This window comes from Pelecanus crispus, chromosome 8 (assembly GCF_030463565.1).
Source record: "Pelecanus crispus isolate bPelCri1 chromosome 8, bPelCri1.pri, whole genome shotgun sequence".
NCBI classification, from domain to species: domain Eukaryota; kingdom Metazoa; phylum Chordata; class Aves; order Pelecaniformes; family Pelecanidae; genus Pelecanus; species Pelecanus crispus.
The window spans coordinates 4,717,482-4,738,815 of record NC_134650.1 but is presented as its reverse complement, the minus strand read 5'-3'; the positions used below and the strand labels follow the sequence as shown (position 1 = coordinate 4,738,815).

General features: G+C 40.0%; 1 protein-coding gene across 1 annotated transcript in view; it reads left to right on the top strand.

Moving 5' to 3' along the window:
• The window catches only part of TRPC7 (transient receptor potential cation channel subfamily C member 7), a 73,712-nt gene that overhangs the window by 33,885 nt on the left and 18,493 nt on the right, over positions 1-21,334 (top strand). Inside the window, exons 3-6 of the mRNA XM_075715162.1 lie at positions 6,712-6,876; positions 13,264-13,480; positions 18,905-19,138; positions 21,064-21,328. Coding sequence (XP_075571277.1) covers positions 6,712-6,876; positions 13,264-13,480; positions 18,905-19,138; positions 21,064-21,328 — 881 coding nt within the window. The remainder of the gene's footprint in view (positions 1-6,711; positions 6,877-13,263; positions 13,481-18,904; positions 19,139-21,063; positions 21,329-21,334) is intronic.

Genomic DNA, 21,334 nt, shown 5'->3' with positions numbered 1-21,334 from the left:
TGGATAGAATTTAATTATAATTAGAGCAGGTCTCTTTTGTGAAAAGATCACAGTCTTGCAGCATGGGTATTTGGATTGGAACTTTACTTCCTATTTTTGATTCATAAATAATAGGGCAAGCAGTTTCCTATTTCTTTCTTAAACTTTCTACAGTTTTACTTGCACCTCTTATCAGACACGACAGCAAACAGTGAGCCAAGTTCCAGCCATATTTACCCTCTAACAACTTCATTTGTCATAGTTTAATAGCACAAGCATTTGCTAAAGGCACGTTTTATTACTGCACTCCAGATCACGAAACAAATATATTATATCCCATTTGCTTCTGTTAAGGTGCCTCAGAATAGTTTCTTCAAAACAAAGGGCTCTTTGTTCACTTGGAGGGTCACAGAGCAGAGTACAAGGTGAAGAAAAGGCGTATGCATATGTTGGCCTTTTCCTGTACTGTGTATTTCCGAGCAAGCTTCAGTAATTCCCACTGAGCTCTGTCGTCTCCTGCTCGGCATTGGGTGAAATGACTCTGCAAGTAGGTGGGTGTTTCACCAGATCAAAACACTGTTCCAACACATTTTCCATTTTTTTTTTTAAAAGGGTGTGTTTTTTTTTTTTTAAAAAAAAGTACGTTTCAGTTCAAGGAAAGTATTTTATTCAGTATAAATCCAGATGCTTTATTTAGGCTTCAAGCCTTAAAAATGCTTAAAATATCAAAGGAATCTTCGAAAGTGAAAAGTGGTTTAAAGACAAGGAAATTATGTGTTCTTTTAATTATTTTCATTGCTTTTTTTTTCTGTTGTGTGCATGTGGGCATATGTTTACCCTTTAATTCATCTGATCCTCTTTGGTGAAATTGCGGTGTATTTTTTACCCTTCAGTGGAACTAATATCCTGCTTTGACCTTTCCCTGAGTTTCTTCCACTCCTGCTGATGTTTGCTGATACTCCCACAGTATTTCAGCAACCCACTGAAAAAGGATGATTTCTTATCTCCTTTGATGAAGGTTTCGCTGGGAGAAACACAACATTGCCTACAGAGAAGCGGAGATGGGCAAGCCCAGCTTTCCATCCCTCCCCGATGTGGTTTGGCTCAAGCACAGCACCGCTGCCGAGCAAATGCCAACTCACCTTCCGGACCAGGACTGGCTTCAGTCCTGCTGGGAACACCAGCATCCCACTGGGTTTTCCCAACGTGTGGATCCCCGCGGGAGCACTGCTCCTGTGCTCCCTGGTGACGTCCTGGTGAAATGGGAAAAGTCATGTATACAATCCACTTGATGATCCCCTCGTTTTCCCTCATAATTCAGAGGCATGGGGTGATGATTGACTGGAATAAGTCATCAAACCAGTTTCAGCATTTTTGCCAGGATCTCTGGCATGTGAAGCACTACGCACACAACCAGGGGTTCCTGTGAGCAGGTGCTGCCACCTAAAACATGTTAATTAACGTAGGCTTGCAGAATCAATGAGCTACACCGAAAGACAAATGTTTAAGAAAGAACCCAGAAAGGTTGTTTGAAGGACATGAACGCAGCTACGTGATGGAATGAAAAATGGCTCATTCCTGCCCCTGCCAGTGTCTCTTGACATTACCAATGTTCTCCTGAAAACTTATTTATGCAGCTCCTTTTCTAGCTCTCACTCCCTGATTAAACACACCGCTGCTCACCTGACCTGCAGCTTTGTTTGCTGAGGTTTGCCAGCATTTGTTATAAGGCTTACAGTGAAGGGCGGAGCTGGAGAGGACACGACAGGAGTAGCTCTGCAAAAGCAGGATGTTGAAGTCACAAGTTTGCGTTGTTAGTTCTGACATGCAGGTTTTGAAAGTGTTTTCACTGGTTCACTGATGAGTTTTTCCTTCCGACCTGTTGTGGTTTAGCCGCAGCCAGCAACTCAACACCACGCAGCCACTCGCTCACTGCCCCTGCCCTGATGGGATGGGGAGAGAATTGGGGGAGTAAGAGTGAGAAACACTCCTGGGGTGAGATAAGAACAGTTTAATAATTGAAATAAAGTAAAATAGTAATGATAATAATAACAATATAATAATGATAATAATAATAATATCCAAAGCAAGTGATGCCCAATGCAATTGCTCACCACCCACCGACCGATACCCAGACAGTTCCCGAGCAGCGATCGCTGCTCCCTGGCCAACCCCCCCAGTCCCTATACTGCCCATGACGCCATATGGTATGGAATAGCCCTTTGGGCAGTTGGGATCAACTATTCTGGCTGTGCCCCCTCCCAGTTTCTTGTGCCCCTGGCAGAGCATGAGAAGTTACAAAGTCCTTGACTAGCATAAGCAGTGCTGAGCAACAACTAAACCATCAGTGTGTTATCAACATTCTTCTCCTACTAAATCCAAAACACAGCACTGTGCCTGCTACTAGGAAGAAAATTAACTCTATCCCAGCCGAAACCAGGACACTACCTCAGCCCCTGGTATTTAATGTAGGGTACATTAGCAAAGCAAGATGATCCTGTCTGAGTGGTTAATTCTTTTGCCTCAATGGTAGATTTCTGCACTCATAAGGGAATTAGAATTATTTTAGTAAGAGATACTGGGGTTTCTCAGCATGATGGATTCCAATCATTTGAGGCTGACCTCTGCCTTTTACCTGTCTTGCCATAAGTTTCCTTATTTCTGCTGACAGCATTTTTCTGTCCAAGATAGCTATCTTTTTCATTTCTTTTCCTCTTTCTGTTTGATGTGTGAGCATTGTCTGACACTTTCAAGAATTTCCTGGGTTTTTGTCACCTGGCTGTAGCTTACCTGTTAAGTGCCACAGGATGAGAGAGATGCCCTCCAGGTAGGGACCATGGAGTGTTTTGGATAGGGGTTTGAAACGGTGCCTAACAACTGACAGCTCAGGCAACTGCTGTGCTAATACTGAACAGCAGCAGTGACTGGGGTCCTCATCACAGGCTCTTTCTCTGTCCCATAGAAAAGAAAATAAAAAAAGAAAGTCTCTCTATTACAGTGTTTTCTATCAGAAGTAACTTACTATACAGTTACAGAGATATGAAGGCACTTTATTGTCTGCATAGTTAAACTCAAGCATTTTTGAACAAGTATGCTGAGAAAAAAGTCTCACTCTGTCATGAGAGCTGTAAAGTGCTTTCCCACAATGCATATACATGGTAAGATATGAGAAAGAGCTGTCATACATCAAATTAGATAGCAATGCGGAAAAGTTATTGTTCAATGTGGTATCCCCAGTGGTCTCTAAAACTTTCTTTTTATTTTTATGTGTAAAACAGTTGCTTTGGGTCCTTTCAATTCCCACGGAAGGCTTTGTGAGATTTTTTCTATATTCTAGACAAATGTTCATCTCATTCCTTTATTCCCCCGTAGCACGGAACAGTGGCTTTTGGAGGTGTTAATACTTTCCTGTCTTTCAGCGGCTCTCAAAAATACCACTTTGGCAGCTTCATTATTTGAGCTGGCTCTTCAGATTGATATGTGATTTTTTTTTTTTTTTTAACTTAAAAAAATGCATAAATGATAGGTTGGAGGGAAGTACAATTTTCTTCCGAAATCAGAGGTATGCATGGTATAAGGAAAAACCACCGCCATCTACTGGGGTCCCTGTGCCATGGGACCAGAAAAGCTGCCACTGAGGTTTCTGAATGCAGAAACATTGGAAAACATTTTGCTTGAGCTCCCAGATCCTGATGCATTGCCTTTATCAGCTTGGAGGGGACTCTCTCTGCCCATAAGATAAAGCACTTAATGCTTTTAAATGGCTCTTTTTGGACCCACGCAATCCCCTCCACTGCCAGTGCTTCCATTTCAATCAGCAGTATCCTGCCGTTCTGCACAGCCCCGGCCCCACCAGTCTTGTTGCAATGCTTTCTGCCTTTCTCTTCTTCTGGGATGCAGCACAGGAGCGGCCACAGTTTGCCCCTAAAAGCCTCCTAGCCTCATTTTCCACTACTGAAGAAAGGGAAGGAGCATTTAATGGGAAATTTGAAAAAGCATTGCAGCATTTAGGTCTCTGAAATTCAATATACCTCATCACCATTTTTCGTTACACTTTGAAGCATTCTGCCCTGAAGCTTTTGTCTCAAACTCTGTTCTTTTCTGTGCCTATGACACTAAGCAAAACATTAGTGTAATCTTTAACTTGGTGTCAGTGCCCATTCCCAGAGAAGGGAGAGACTTAAATAGCTCTGTAATGTCTTTGATGAGATCTAAGATCAGTTTCTGAAATTTTGATAGAGAGAGGGTTGGCATTGTCCAAGGGTCACTGCTTATTTCATTAATAGCTGATGGAGCAAACATAATGAAAAACTGTACTGCTTGCTGTAAGCAAATAACAGATCAAAACTCATTCATGTTCTTATCTTTCTTACCCTGATCTTATTTTTCCCTCATTTTGGTAATAATCAGAGTAAGATGAACACCATCAAGGCTTTCTGGCATGTTGCCAATCTTTATTGCGTTGTACAAAATAAATTGTTCCAATGAACCGGGTTTTATGGCAATTCCATCTCGATTTTCCTGTATTTGTATTTTTATTGTAGCTGTTCCCAGACAGAGTGAAGCAATGAACAGATTAAAATCTCTGATGAATTCTCTGAAATGCCAACCAGCAAAAATCTTTGACTGTCTCATTGCCAATGACAACTGCATTTCTTCGTTTGAATCGATTCTCATAATGCGGTGAACAATTACAAGAGCAGGAGGAAGCCTGGCTGTTGCTTTGGCCCTTCATCTCAGAAGTCTGCACATCCACCAGTGTAATTTTCCTTTCCAAGAGTTGCTACAATTGCTATTGAATTCATCATATCTGAAAATAAGTTTTACTAAGGGAGTCAATTCTCTGTCTAGCTTCCTTCCACTTCATCTTTCTGTCCATTTGCCAGAACGATAAAAAGCCGTAGCAACGTCAGCACAAACATAAACACTGAGCATTAGGAAATGCCTCCTTGCAATACTGCTGTCATCACCTTAACCTTAAACTTCAAATGCTCAGAACAACTAGGACTGATGACTTACCGATTATCTTTTTTGAAAGCTTTCTTTTTCGAAAGCAGCTTAAAAGAAAGCATATTAAAATGTTAATATTTCCAGGAAAAAAATCTAAAGACAAAAGAGGTTAAAAGTACCTATCAAATTTCTTCACTCTGATTTACTCAGTGGAAGGGGTAAAGCCTTATTTTCTATTTTTTTTTCTTTTTGAGAAATTCAGGCCCCAAAGCCTAATTCATCTGAAGAAGCACATTTTAAATACTTGGTAATGTGCTGTTAAAGAAAGAAATGCGCTATTCCGCAGCAATCCTAATTACTGTGCAACTGTATTTCATTCTGCACTAGCAATAAACCGATCATTTAAACTCACAGTAACGGTTTTGTTATTATGCAAACACCTAGAAAACAGTCCATTAAATTCCTGATTTGATCACCATTTTGTAGATAGTGAAGATGAAAGCACAGTTAGGATTTTCTCTACTTTTCAGTCCAAATAAAACTACAGACTACAGCTGAAATCCCAGGCAGCTGCAGTTGAAAGGGCTGAAGCAGGGCAACGGGGCAGCTGCCAGACACGGTCCATGTCCACCCTGCCAGGCAGGGGCAACAGCGACCACGAAGCCCCCTGGTAGCCTCATCTTCCCTCTGCTCTTTCTCTCTCTACCCTCTTCATCCTCCCCCTCACCTCCAGAAAGTTCTGCTTTTTGAAATAGTGGAAGGTTTTACATCTCCCTCCTAAGAACATTTATTCACCCACAAAACTCACAAATGAAACACTCAGTTCTGCTCGTGCAATCAACTACATTAGCAACATATTTATTTTTCATCTTTTCTTTCAGTTATTTTGCCTTTTAATTATCTTTCTTTGTGATTAGAGATAGTCACATGCTAAATTCAATCACCCTGAAGAACAATATGAAATAAAGAAGTTTACTCTTTTATTATAAAACTCTTCCGTGGGATCCAGTGGTGCTGTAATTTTACCATTAAGAAATTGCCCTTTTCAGTTGTCTGCTGCTTGCTTTTTCTTTTTCCTCTGAACAATAAACTGAAGAAGAGTCTCAGTTACAGGATACAAAGCATGTACTTTCTGTACCAGAACAGCACAGCTTTCCTTCTGCTTTTAAATTTGTCTTTTTGCCTGATCAGAAAAGAATGAGCTGCCATTTTTTGAAAAGTAATCTCAGATAAAGTGTTTAAAGTAGCAAAATACCAACCAGACCTCTTACAGTCTACAGGAGAAGGAGAACAGTGCAGAACGTTCACTTTGGGTCCACAGGCAGTGAATAGAGCAATGTAATATTAGTGCTGTGTTGAGCTACTGTTTCAAAGGCCTGTGTCTTTAGCAAGTTATTAGAGGTTTTTTCCAGCTCGACATCGAAGTGCCTCGCTGGGTCTTTTCTGAATCTTGATGTAGACTGTCTCAGATGTAAATGCTGACACCACAGAGGTGCTTTGTCAGTGCTGGCCCCTGATGAATGTTGGGTTTTGGCCTAGACCATCTGCTGTCTAACAAATCTTTTATCTAGAGAAGAGAAGAAGCAGAAATGAAACATGTTCTGCCAGTACCTGGGGATTTTGGGTACCTGGTTTGCAGTTTTCTGTTTGTGAACATAAGCTATGTTGGACAACAAAGATGTGCCCTGTCTTATTCCACTGGCAAGTTCAGCAGGTTATTCACTGAAGTCTCATCCTCTTCAGACAATGTTGCTGATACTTCTATTTCTGTTTCTCTTGCAGTTTGTTGCTCACCCCAACTGCCAGCAACAATTGCTCACCATGTGGTATGAAAACCTCTCAGGCTTACGGCAGCAATCTATAGCTGTGAAGTTCTTGGCTGTCTTCGGGGTCTCCATTGGCCTGCCCTTCCTCGCCATAGCCTACTGGATTGCTCCCTGCAGCAAGGTACAAACTCATTAAGGTGCATGTTTTTTATGGTCATTTCTCTCCAGGGCCTGGAATGAAGTCACATGTTTTTTCTCTAACACCATTGGGAAGCGATTCTTGTTATCCTTTAAGATTGCCCCAGAAGAGAGCAAGCATGAGGTGTTGCTTGATATACACAAATGGAGCTATTAGGCATGGTTTGAGATTCATTTTTACAGGTAATAAAGGTGGGGTGATGGGGGGAGGAAATATTGAGACAGCAAATGACAAGAAAATAATAGGAACAAGAAATGGATAGGAGATAACATGGGAATGGGGTGAAGAAAGAAGAGAAGAACAACCAAAATGGGGAATAACTAAAGGAGAAGATCTTTGTTGCTCTTTAGTTAACTCTGATGTTTAAACTCTTGTTCCTTTTATGTACTTTTTGTTGCAGGTTCCTCCCTTCTTCAGGGCTCTTCTATTCCCCTTCCTTCTTTCTGATCTTGTATTTTTAGTTAGTGGAGCGTTATTATGGCACATGTGTCTGAAACTCTGGCAAGCCTCAGGGGACTGCTTAGTGCTGCAGAGAAGACTAGACTTAATCATGCAGTCTTTATGGTTTTGAGGGAAAAGGTGAAACTTGGAAAACTGCAGCGTACCTCAATATGGCTGTGCTATGTCTCACAGTATCAGATGGAGCAGGAGAGTTTTGCAGAGACCTAGCGATCAAAGGACCGGAGCCAACCATTAGCTTAGGTAAAAGCTTGAGTTGTCTGTGGTATGAAATCTGTAGTGAGGTTTCCGTTCTGAAAGAGTCTGCTCAAGCAAGTGGAGATAAATAAGTGTGTTGCTGAGTGATAAATAGCTTTTTCACTACTCTTGCCACAGAAGAAAGGGGTGGCAGGGAAGAAGATCATTTCACATTCAGCAACAGCCAGCAACATCATCCATTACAAGGTAGAGGTCTTCAGCAGGAGGGTTATCAGAGGTACTTAAATTTGACAAAATGACCCCTGGCACTGGTAATTTATTCAGTCTTGAAAGTATCTTCTCCCATTTCCTTTAAAAGCCAGTGAGGAATCCTTTCTAATTTTGTCAAGCCCAAGAAATTAGAGATCCATGGATAGGTATTAAGGAAAGACTATAATTTGAAAATATTTATGTTGGTCCAGTCAGGCAAACCTTTTGAAAATAGTCTTCCAGAACATCTGAGATAATAAAACATGTTTAAGGTTTGGTGTCCTCCAAAATATTTCCAAGAAAAGTACTTTCTCTTGGAGTAATTGAGAACGTAACTTCATTTTCTCAAGGTTTATATCAACACAAAACCCCACAGCTTTTATTAATACTGGACATGACTCCAGAGTTTCACAAGAGAAGTGCATGTGAAAGGCGGGAAGGTGGGCTGTGTTGTGGGTGGTTTTGGTTAGGTCGTACAGGGACTTCATGTGTGGAATTAACACGTTGATTCCGTTATGTCAGACCTCAGTCTAGCAGGGATTTATGAAGCTGTTTAATTTCCTTCACCTCTGTTGAATGTACTGGGAGTACATTGGCACAGCAGCCAAGAGCAACATTTGTGGTGTATTCTCAGAATTACAGAGGTTGCATTTGAATATAGCAATAGGTGGGGAGAACAATTAGACTAGAAATAAGTGAAGAATTTAAATGAAAAGCATGAAAACTAAAGGGAAAAAACTGAGGCAAAAAATTGAAAATAAATCAGTTTTACAGCAGAAATAAAAATGATTGAGAAAGTTATTTGGTTTTCATTTCTTGAGCTAGGTGTATTAAAATTTATAAAAAATGGAGGGAAGGGGATTTAACTTTTCATTGAGTATGATTTTGGAACTTTTTTTTTGTGCATTTTTTGTGCATTCTCATTTTTCATTGTCCCTTTCTTTTCACCCCACTTTAGACTGTGAAAAACCATATGGAACCTTCTGTCATAAAGTCAAATTGAAAGTTCTTTCAGGCAGGAACTGTCTTTTAATGCATGGCTTTGCATTGATCAGAACAATGTAGTCTTGATTTTTGATTGGGGCCTGTGATAGAAATAACTGAATAATGAATGCATTTTCCCCCACGAATTGGTACCTCACCCAAAGTAGTCATTAGTAGGTTCAAGGGTTGAAGGTTGATGCATGAGCCTTGTATTGTCTCATTGTGTTATCGCAGACAATTTTACATAGGCAGCATATCCTCTAAAAGGACGGTGATGTTAACAGAAGATTTGCATGTGATGATCTGAGCAGCACGATTCTGCCCTGGTTAATTTTACAAGTGTTTTGTTTGGGTTTAAGTCATGGAAACAATCTTGATGTTACACAACTGGATAATGAAATTATTTTTCCCTAGTAACAATCAGCTAAGATATTAACTTATATCAAATCAGGCCTGACTTAAAAGACACATGGATGCCCAGGCATGAGTCAGGGACTCATTTCTGGGCTAAGACAGTGAGAAAAATGAAGGCAATTTCTGTAATGTGGAATACTACTTAGAGGAGCTGTCCTGACCAAATCTATTGTGTATCACATTCTTGAGAAGTATTGGTCAAATTCTGCAGTTTCACATAGAATGAGAGGAAATGGCCTCAAGTTGCATCAGGGGAGGTTTAGATTGGATATTAGGAAAAATTTCTTTACTGAAAGAGTGATCAAGCATTGGAACAGGCTGCCCAGAGAGGTGGTGGAGTCCCCATCCCTGGAGATGTTAAAAAAATGTGTAGACGTGGCACTTTGGGACACGGTTTAGTGGGCATGGTGGTTTTGGGTTGACAGTTGGACTGATGACGTTAGACATCCTTTCCAACCTTAATGATTCTATTCTAGTTTTGCTTTCATTAAAAAATAATTCAGCCACCAAGCCAGTAAACATGACATTAATTATAAGTCTACCCTTAATTGGTTTAGTGGTAGACTTGGTAGTATTAGGTTAATGGTTGGATTTGATGATCTTAAAGGTCTTTTCCAACCTAAACGATTCTATGATTCTATAGGGTAATAGAGTAATTCTTATCTCAAAATAATTCCTTCACTGATGTATCTTAACAAGGAATAAGTTTTCAAGCTTCACTCCCTGACAGAAAATTTTCTTTAATAAAGCTCTGTGGAGTTAGAATACTACCCTTGAAAATTTAGTAAGTAGTATTAACTGAAGTTTGCAACTAAACGCTTAAGTCTTCTTTTGTATTCAGTTGCACAGAGCTGTCTTTATTAAAAACAATTGTAGTGTCAGTTGTTCATTCACCTCTGGATGCACAAACTGTTGACAAGACCCATGGAGAGTAAGCCTACCCTATCCTGAACTGTCTGTGTTGGCTCATCCATCTCATGGAGGCCGTAACTCTGAAATGAACTGTTGCTTCATATGTTGGTGTCCAAAACTTGTTTCACTGGTGATCAAAAGAGAAGATAAGAGATAGAATAAAAAAAATTGCACAGTCTGCTGCCCAAAAAGATAATGACAAGGGCAAGCAGGACTGTTTGGATTGTCTGCAGAACTCCAAGTATTTTCTTTCATCTCTGGTCAGTTGGAGTGCACATTCAAGTATTACAGCACTAACAGAGATCATTTATACACAGCTCTCGTTGCCTGCATTGTTCTCTGGCTTTCATGTAGCCATGCTGGGGATTTATGGACCATAGATCCCACTGGGAAAAACCCGGCATCATTTAAGCACTCAGCTTTAATGGATCACTCCACCTAAAGCACTGGAACTTTAATGGATCACTCCACCTAAAGCTGTACCTGTACCTTTTTACTCTGGGTATTTTCCTCCCTAGTTAAGCTACATAAAATTTCTACAGTTTTCTTTATGCTTCTGCTATGATCATAGTACTGAAAATAGTAATGCCTTTTTTCTTTATGATATTTCTATCTTTGTTTGTTCCTGTCTCTTGGATTAGACATTAATTTGCATTTGGAAAATTTTCTTTCACTGTCACATTTTATGTATTTTCTTTTTGAAATATCTGCATGCTTCATTATTTTCCTATAATACGGATAGGATACAAAGTCACAAAATGAGCTATTCTCTTAAGAATGAACGTTTATATTCACACACTGTCAGTGTTTCTGTCTTAACAGTGACAGCCAGGCACTTCCCTGCAATCCTGACTTGATGAAAGATGATATTTTGATTTTTAAAAAGTAATTGAGAAATTGATACATCCAAGTAGTTACACACCTTGAGTTTAACTGTATCATGTTGCTTGAAAAATATATCTTATTGTCATAATGAACTAGGCTGACTGAAAGAATTGACGCTTCATTAATTTTTTACAGAATATTCTAGTCAACACTTTCACCTCCTGTAGCTCTTAGCTAAAAATCAGATTTCTGAGGAGATTTGAAAAGCATCAGCTCAAGAAAAACAACCTGTAAGCTTTCCACAGTAATAAAGGGGATAAAATGCTGATGTAACACTGAATAAATGCAGACTTTTGTTAAATCAGAAGAGAACTAAGTGAAATTACCCACAGAATTAATTTAGTTCTGTAATACATGGGATTATTTCTCTGATAACCAAGGCTGTGCTACTTTAATCTCAGGTCCCTTTTTTTTTTAAGTTTCTATAGACAGAAGAAAAAGTCTAATTATTTGGAGAGAATTCATAATTCAGTAAGAAGTGCTTTTTCTCTTTTAGTGAATTCAGGGTAGAAATGAGTCTTGCACAGACTGCAAATGCACTTTCTTAAAACTTTGTTGGTAAGACCCCATATGTCCATAGTTGTTTTCATACTTTGTTCTTGCTCTTTGAGCGCTCTCAGAAGGGTAATAGGAGGAAAACATCTGGTATTATTACTGTATGGGGCATTGTTCAAACGTATCCCACCAATCCATCAGCTCTGTACTGGAAATATAAATTCTGCTACAAAATGGAAATCTACCCAACACCAGCCATAAAAAGCTGTTGAGAACTAACACTACACCAAGGTTTACAGCAAAGGAGTGAACCGGCATCAGAAGTGTTGGGATTGGTTTTAACACACTTCTTTTACTCCTACCTCTGCCATAATATTCCTAGACAAGATTAAGGAAAACTGGGGTTTGATTCAGTGTGATATCTACCCGCTTAAACACATCCTTATTGACCTCAGAAAGAAGCAAGCATGTTAATAAGGGCTCAGGGATAGAGCAGATTTTTTTTCATTTTCTTTGTCAGAAAGTATTTCTGATATTTAGAAACATGTAAATTATCCAATAGGTTTTACTATTCTGTCAACTTCATAAAAGACTTATTTGACATTTTAAAAATTCAATGAAGAAAAAGAAATAAGAACCAGAATCATAAGGCTTCCTTTAAATTTCTGCTAGACCTAAAGAGTCCTGCTTTTAAAATATTTCCTGCTCTGCAATGACCAGAGACCTGGGCTCCTTTGAATAAAGCTGTTATTGGAGATAAGAAAACAAGGAATTTCCTTTTTCAGTCCTTTTTTGTATTTCCTATGAACTTTTGTGATCAAGTCAGTAGATATTAAGAAAATTTTGACAATACCTTGTCATCAGGGGAAATGAATCAATGAGTAATATACTCAAAAAAATCCCATTTGCTTTGGGGGGGTGGTTTGGAAAGGACACATACAGGATGGCACTTGCATTGCTGCCTATTGTATCCAACGCTACAGGCATTGCTCCTTGCACTCCTAAAAATGTTTCTACTCTGACATATTTCTGGAGTAATGTTTTCCTAGATGACAGAAAATGTAAAATGAAAAGTGTGTTGTTTAAACTGATTAACAAACAAAGCTTTTTGAAGAATGGAACAAATTTTAGCTATAACGAAGAGATCTGCTGCTCCAATTCTTGGCTTAATGTCTTGAAATAAATCCTTATGTTCTGGGGAATGAATCTCCAGCTTTTGTAGTAATTCTGAGAAAAGACTGTCATACCAAAGCATATTAAAAGCATTACTAAAGAATCTTTAAACAGAAGGCTATTTCCTACACATCATTAATGAACCAAGAATTCAGCATTAATAAAAGATTCTAATACAGAACAATGATGTAAGGATGACAAGTGGGCCCATCATTAGGATTTATATTGATACACATGAGTAAATTCATATAACATGTATACACACAAACATGTCTCATATAAATGTCCTGTCTCTCCATTTTCCGCTTACCATACGGCCAGGATAATTAGATACTATATGTGGGCATAAAGGAGCAATATAAGATACCGCCATGCATAGAAAATTATCCAAAGGACATAATTTGAACTGCAATGCATAATGCCTGGTAATAGCAAAGAACAACTTGAACAAATCTAAACCCTGTTTAATTCATGATCTAGAATTCATTTCTGAATCCTTTTCACCTTGGGCAAATGGTTCAAACTTCTATAGGAAAAAAACTTCCAGGAGGTGGATGAGGGGAAAAAAAAAATTTATGTCTTGTGTATGTTTCATTGCAGTTGGGACGTACCCTCCGCAGTCCTTTCATGAAGTTTGTGGCACACGCAGTTTCTTTCACGATCTTCCTTGGACTGTTAGTAGTGAATGCTTCAGATCGGTTTGAAGGAGTAAAAAATCTCCCCAACGAGACCATCACGGATCATCCAAAACAAATATTTAGAGTCAAAACAACTCAGTTCTCATGGACAGAATTGCTGATCATGAAGTGGGTATTGGGTAAGCAAAATCAAAATGTCTACAAGTCCTCCAGGGAAGTTCAACGTGACTAGGAATAGCATGATAGACAGTGACAAGACAAAGGAAAAAAACCCTGAACCAACCAATGAAACAAAAAAACCAACTTGAAAACAAAAAGATCCACCATGACTCTAAATTAGAGGTTGATGGAAGTATTTTGATTAAAACAGGATCAAAGACGACTTTGATCTTGGTCACTGCTTTTGAAAATATTGAATGATGCTTGGCAAATTCTCACTTTCCTGATTCTCCACTTTCCATGGTGAATGCTATAGATGTTGTCTGTTTGCCTCTGTTGGCTTAATCATAGCTTCTTAAAAAAGGTAATATAGTCATAGAAACTTATAGCTTCACTAGAGGACATCACTCTATCTAAAGTGAGCAGAAAGAATTGTGTCCATTGGGATGTGGGTGACCAGCAGCCTGTTTTATTACCCTACCATGAGATCCTATTGTAATTCACTGAACCTCAGTTTCTTAATCTGCAAAATGGGTATATTTTTATTTAATTTTTTGTAATGCATTCTGAGATCTAGTGATGAAAACTGCTAGGTAAATAAAGGTTTCTATGCTATATGATGATATTCATAGTATGAAATTGTTACTGGTGAGAGAACAGCACAGTGCTCAAATCTTTTAAAAGAAATTAAGTTATCCAACAACTATAAAGTAGGGATTCATGTGGATGAACCCTTCAGGTGCAAAAGTATGTCACATGCAGAAGTTAAACTTCCAGGGAGTTTTAGGCAAATTCAGATGTAGTACTTTTCCTGTAGGCATAACTTATTCCTGGCAGGTCAGCTACCTTGAACCACTGATCTAAACAAGCTCAGAAGGATTTATTGGGAAACTGAGCTTACCAACTCTGCAGAATTTTTGTCTACCTCTTCTGTATCTATTTTTACTCACCACCATGATTTTGATTCTTTTCTTGCAGCAAATAATTCCACTGTTCTGTAAGTACTGACAGCATTAAACCCCCCTGAAAAATAGGATAGGACTGTTCTATCTGATGACTTCCTGGCCACCATTTCTTTGTTCCCTGTCCCCGCAATAATCCAAATCCTGTACAGGATATTAGACTAGAAAATACTGAATAGATGCCAGACTGGATAGAGTAAGTCTGTAAGATATATTTTTAAAATGGTATTAAAGCAGGTGAACAAGATGATTAGATTTTAGACTAGGTATTCTTTTCTTATAGGCAGTAGGTATCTGCCTGCCTGGTGAGTTCCTGTGAGATGAAGCAGCAAACATTTCATTTAAAGTGAAGTTTTTCACTTTTCTGGGAGAAGAAAGGTGATTCATTGTACAGACTTCTGAATATAATGAGATTTTCTAATGACTGCCTACATCAGCACTGACAGTCTTGTCTGGCCATTTTACCTGTCTGCCTACATAAAGCTTCAAATAATGTTTCAGCAATACTAAGGTGAACGTTTGGTGCACGTGGCCTGCAGACAGCTGGCACGGGGGCTTGGGCACTTCTTGAGCCCCATAAGTGACCCTAAACTTCAAGGACTGTAAAGGCACTAAGGATGGCAGACTGCCCAGACTTCTGGCACAAAAATCTTACAGGTATTACAAATATAAGTAGAAATAGAAAAATAAAAGTAAATTCTATAGATAAATATCACAGGTAAAGTTGCCAAGACAGGCTTTTCCAAAGAGGCAAATGTAAGTAGACAGTAAGTGTATGCTGAAGTATAACAAATCTAACTCTTGTGTACTAAATATACATAGCTATATTTAATCCTACTTGGCAACGCCTGCAGTTTCTGTCTTCAGACTCTACAGTGTAGGTGTGCTACCTACATTTCGATTCATAGTACAATCAAAAAGTGTAATTTTATTTATTCTCAGCTTGTATATCCCTTCCTTCTGTTTCCATTCTTTCTCTTTTCTCCTTCATACTGTGGCAGCAACGATGAATGCTGATGACACATTACTTGTTCCAACCGTAGCAGGCCATCTTTGAGAAATTAGTTTAAAGGTCCCTGATCTTGGTTCTTTTTTGGGAAGAAAATTGGCTGTCTGAGTTATCTGGCTGTCAACCATCAAATTATGACGCATGTTCAGAATAGCATTATTCAAGGATAGTGTGCTACATTAGCATAGCATAGTGTGGCCATGAGTGAGCACAACCTGTAATAGCACTCTCTGCAATTAATCTTGCTAGAGATATGAAAATTGACCCACGTGTATATATTTTAAGAGAAAACTACCAGCAGGAGAGAATTTCAGACCGGAGTTATGCAAAAAGATACCATTGCCTTCTCCTTCTCCCAACTATTTGTTATGCAGGTGAGTAATGGAGTAAACCGAGCAGAGGCAATGACTTTCAGCCAGGCAAGCACTTCATCCTGCTCCAAAAATCCATATCAGAGGCTTTACTTTCCCTTAGCCTTCACCTCCAAAATGGCTGTAGACCATTGCTGGATCGGCCAGGTAGTGTTGGTAGCCCATTTAACATCCCTGTGAACGGCCAGATAAACAATAGCATTTTAGGTGGGAGAACACCTTTTTGGTCTCACTCTTCTTTGTTATGAATGAGCATCCGAGGGCTGTAGATGATAAACTGGTCAGCACAGAGAAATACCACAAGGCATGGCAATTTCAGCTCATGCATCTGTGGCTCATCGTATGCCTTGGCTACCTCTCCCCCACAACTGGGTCTTCCCACCTCTTGCCTTCAAGTGAGGAAGGCTGGGATTTTCCTCGTGAGCAATGTGGACAAAAGCGTGCACTGGAAGCAGGGAGGTTTCATTTAGAGAGACAAAATCCCCACTCCAAAAGCAGCCAAGGTAGCAGTTAAGCTCTGGATAGACACAACCTGAGCACAACTCTCTCTCTTAATCCAGCAGCCTTTGGCGGATCCAGGAAGGCTCAAAGGTGGCTCTCCAACATCAGCTGCTTGTCATTTATGTACCAGGCCAGTGGATATAAAAATCTGACAAACTGTTCCTTTTTGTGCACAGGTGGTGAACAGCACTTCCTGCACACTTACATTTTTCTTCCAGATGGGCTGTGCCTGTAGCTTGACTCTCCTTCCCCTGCTGAAACCAGAAATGCCCGTCAAGGTGACATTTGTGATTATCCCTGCTGCGGGAGAAGCGGCACAAGAGACCTGCAGAAGCTGCTGAAATTCCACCTCTCTGTGCATCAAACTCAGGGAAACAACCTCTCCTGGAGCCATTGGGGGCCTCAGAAACACCATATTGAAATGCAATCACATCCTGGCAAATCTGCTTTGCCTAGTTGCCTTCCCTGATTTCTGTCCTTACATCCCATCCCCTGCATTTTAGCTGCTTTTTGTCTTCTCAGTATTTTTGCTTAAGGAGAAGCTTTAAATTACTCCCTCACAATGTATATACTATTACCCAGCAGTACTGACCGAATAATTACTGTAACTTTTCTACTTGTCCTGAATAGACATTTTTCCATATGTATGGATAAAAAATGATTGCCACACCATTGGCAAAAAGAATGATGTAAATTACAGGCCAATAGTGTGATACTTTCACAGAATGATTCTAATTTTAGTCAGTCTACTCAGTTTTAGACTTTCCTTACTTCATTAATCTGCAACTTAGGTATATTAAGTGACTAAGATTAGAAATAAATTTGGATAGGAGAGTTAATATTTAAACCAGAAAAGACATTTCTGGGTGTCAGTGAACAAGTACTCTGGCTGGCAATGTTACCATGCATGTGATATTTCCTGAAGTGCTTTCGTACCTTTATACGACACGCCTGCGTAATGCGTAGGGCTAATGTCTCCTATCTGTCACTTCTGGGATACCTTTTTTTTTTTTTTAGCTAGAAATGTTTCTTTAATATTTCATCGTTGCTCTGGGACAGTTCCTGAGAAACCAATTCTTCCACCTTCTCCCTTAGCCTATTTATTATTAAATCTTACTCATGGTGAATGATGGCTTGGGATGAAGTTCCTGCTTCGACGCAGCCAAGCACCTGCAGATTTGAGAAGAAGAGCTGGGAGGCTCCTCTCCTGCCCTCCTCTGGCTCTTCTCCCCCAGCAGACCTCAGGCTCTCTCCCAAGGCAGATCTATATGGGGCATAACCTGTATCCGGGTACAGCTCCAAGGACCTGCCTAGAGATTCCAGGTCTATGGAGGCCACAGGCTAGCTGTGCCCTGGCCACCAGTGGTATCGATAGCTTAGCTTTCCTTTTTTTCTCAGATCCATCCCTGTGCGCAAGGACTGACAGTTTTTCATTCCTCCAGCCTCCAGCTAGATTCACAGTGACTTGTTTCCTCCCATATAACCCAGCTATCGACTGTGCCTCTTGGGACACCATGTGCTTCCAGGAGTCTCTGAAGTAGCTGAGCAAATGCATTGACATGCCACACCACGAGAGCTTCAAGCAAAGAGGATGAAGAAGAGTTCACAAAAAGGACAAGGTTGCAGGAGGCCACATGGAAATTGGCAGGCACTGCTCCTGCTTGATTAAACGTGAATTTTTCTGCTGCTATGGAAACAGGATTGGGTAGAGTGCAGGAAATACTTATCATTGGGTTAAATATTCTAATATTTTAGCTATTTAGAAGCAAGATTTTAGGCCTGGAGCCCTGCTGTGATTGAAATTTGGGCAAGCTGGTGAATTTGACTTGAGCTCTTGGCTCCAGTTTGCCCATTGAACTCACCTGTCCTCCCCAGCACTCCCCAGTAGAACATGGATGTCAAAATGTTTGACTTTTCTGGGTTTGGCATTTAGTTTTATCTGTAAGTCTGTTGTCAGAAGGATCCTAAACTCAGGCTAAATTCAGGGTTTTCAAAGTGGTAGATCAGACTTTAATGTCTGAAAATTCATTATTGCTTTATATATAAAACTTTATGAAAAGTACTGCAAGAACAGAACTTCTGTCTTACCTTTTCTCTGATCATACTGTATTTACTCCTGGATCAGATTTTCTCTCGCAAAGATCTGTTTCTGTTCTCAAAGTGGACCCATCCCCTGTTTTCGTGAAGGAGGAAAACATCAGCAGAACAAGGGATACCATCTGCAGTGGCACAGTTTAGCAAGGAGATTTTGGGGACAAGAGAGGAAATCTACATTTTTTTCAAATAGATCAACAGTAGGATTTTCTAATATCTTCAGTATTTCTGAACTGTGCTTTCTCTGACATCACCAGAAATCTACTTCACCATTGACTCATAAAGCGAAATTTTGGAATTTCTAGCTCATATGCACAAAAGGACATATAAGCTCGAAGTTCTCAATGTTTTTCAAAAAAAGATGACACGGACCATTCTCAGGAAATTCAGCTTAATTAAGAAGTTATTTGTTTCGATCTTAGAAGCTACTGTTAGCCAGGAAACAGGTCTGTATACAAAAAGCGCCTTCTGTGTTTGCCGGTTAAACATGCTCTGACCTTTCCGCAGGCATGATATGGTCAGAGTGCAAGGAGATCTGGGAAGAGGGTCCACGCGAATATGTGGTGCATCTCTGGAACCTGCTGGACTTTGGGATGCTGTCCATCTTCGTGGCATCTTTCACTGCCAGGTTCATGGCTTTTCTCAAAGCGACTGAAGCACAACAGTACGTAGACCAGTACGTTCAAGATGATGACCTCAACAACGTCACCCTTCCCCCTGAAGTTGCTTACTTTACTTATGGTAAGATGCTCTTTGCTATCTAATGCTTCCTGTTCTTTTAGGCTAATGTGTGGCAGTGCTGAAAGCAGCTTTCTTTTTGTGATATTTATGTAGTTTTTTTCTAATTAAACCAAATTATTCTTCTCAGATCTACCCGTTCCAGCCACCTTCCTTAACAGTCCAAAAGGAATTGAGATCTGAGCCTCATTCAGTCTCTGATCTTGTGCTAAGGCTACATTTAGGTCAATCACATCTTGAAAAAATAGCTTGAGCAACAAATAATCAGGAAATGGGTGTGAGCAGAATATAATTTAAATTACAGATGAATGAACCTGCTTGGTTTTCCAAATGTGAGAGGGGGCATATGTGTGAACACACATAGGATCTGGAGCTGTATTTCTAACTGCTGGTGTGCTCTGCCCCTCTGTTACATCCAACATCTCTATAATGGAAATACAAATACAAATTGTATCCATAAGCTGCTGCTCCTCCAAGAGGAAAACCTTCATTTTGGAGAGCCTATATAATCTATAAGTGTTAACATTTGGAAATGCAAGCAGTTGCATAGCCTTGACAATGTTATTTTTGATGGCTGAAATGTTTTTTCTTTGATAGTCACAAATGAATAGAGCTTTGCACCCCAGTGTGTGGACTGGATTCATTGCATGCATCTGCAAGCTTTAGATGTAAGCCTGAGCAAAATCCGTGGGGATTTTTGCTCACAAAGGGGATGCAGGAGCTAGAGAGCTGGACACAAAGGAGCACCATTTGCTCCCTAGGGTTGTAAGGTAGTTATTCTAGCGATGTGCTTGGGCTGGAGAGGAAGATCTGGGGCAGCAGACTTCATCCACTGTAGATGTGCACCATGTGGCACCGGAGACACGCGCCCTGACCCCATGCCAGGGTGCCCAGTCACAGGCTCGCTGCTGGGTCCATGAGCTGGTCACACTGGCTCAGCCTCTCGCTTGGTGTGTCCCCTCTGAAGGTAAGCTTCCTTCTCCCTGCCCCAGCAAGCAAGAGGCCACTGAGATGGTCTGGTGGTTTTCCTCTCTCTGGTTTGCTGCTGACCCATCTAAAGCGAGTTCATGATACAAAGGTACAAAGGGTAGAGAACAGAATGTCACAACCAGATCCTGCGAATTCCTCCATCTGCTGCTTTTCCTTTGGTTCAGATTACTGAAAAGAATGCCTAAGTTTACTGCTGTGTCCTTAAAGATGTCACATGTTTTAGCTCTGAGTCACAATCTTTTCATCAAGGAGCTCAGTTGATGCAAGGACATTTATAAGCTATATCAATATAAATGTTCAAAATTTCAGTAGATTAAATAAATGATGCATATCTGGTATCAACAAGAAGCTTTTTAAAGTAAAAATATTAGAGTGACTAGACTGCAAGAATTGGTTTTAATTTAAAGATAACATGAAAATGATACCCTTGATGGTTATACCTGCTTTATCTGAACAAATCTTAACTTTCTTACCTAACGGTAGGGGTAGAGATCTCAGTCTCTCTCATGCTTCCTTTCCAAATATTGACGCAGTGCCATGTATCCAAATCTATAGCCAAACTCCACTGCGTTGTGGTTTTGGTTCTCCATCTCAAGGGCTTCAGATGGAAAAGGCACAGCACAGTTGATGTTCAACTAGGAAAGAGAAAATGTCAAATTTGTTTAAAGCCATGCTATTTATTTGCTGTGTGACTTTGGTAAATCCCAGTGACTTGCTCATTTCTCATCTTCACCATGTGAAAAATACAACTAATACTTCTCACCCATATTTGTACAGCATGCTGAGGACTTCAGTGACCAGTTGTTCAAAACCTTTTTTTTTTTTCCTTTAACTCCTGGCTAAAACTAAGATTCAGTCTTGAAAAGGGGTAATTTGTCATCATAACTTCCATCTAACACTTTTTGTTACTAATACCTAGTGTACATGTATTGTTTTAGCCAGGAACAAGTGGCTTCCCTCGGATCCTCAGATCATTTCAGAAGGACTGTATGCAATAGCTGTGGTACTCAGCTTCTCCCGCATTGCTTACATTCTTCCAGCCAACGAAAGCTTCGGCCCCCTGCAGATCTCTTTGGGGAGGACTGTGAAGGATATCTTCAAGTTCATGGTCATCTTCATCATGGTGTTCCTGGCCTTTATGATTGGAATGTTCAACCTTTACTCTTACTACCTTGGTGCAAAATACAACCCCGCGTTTACAACGTGAGT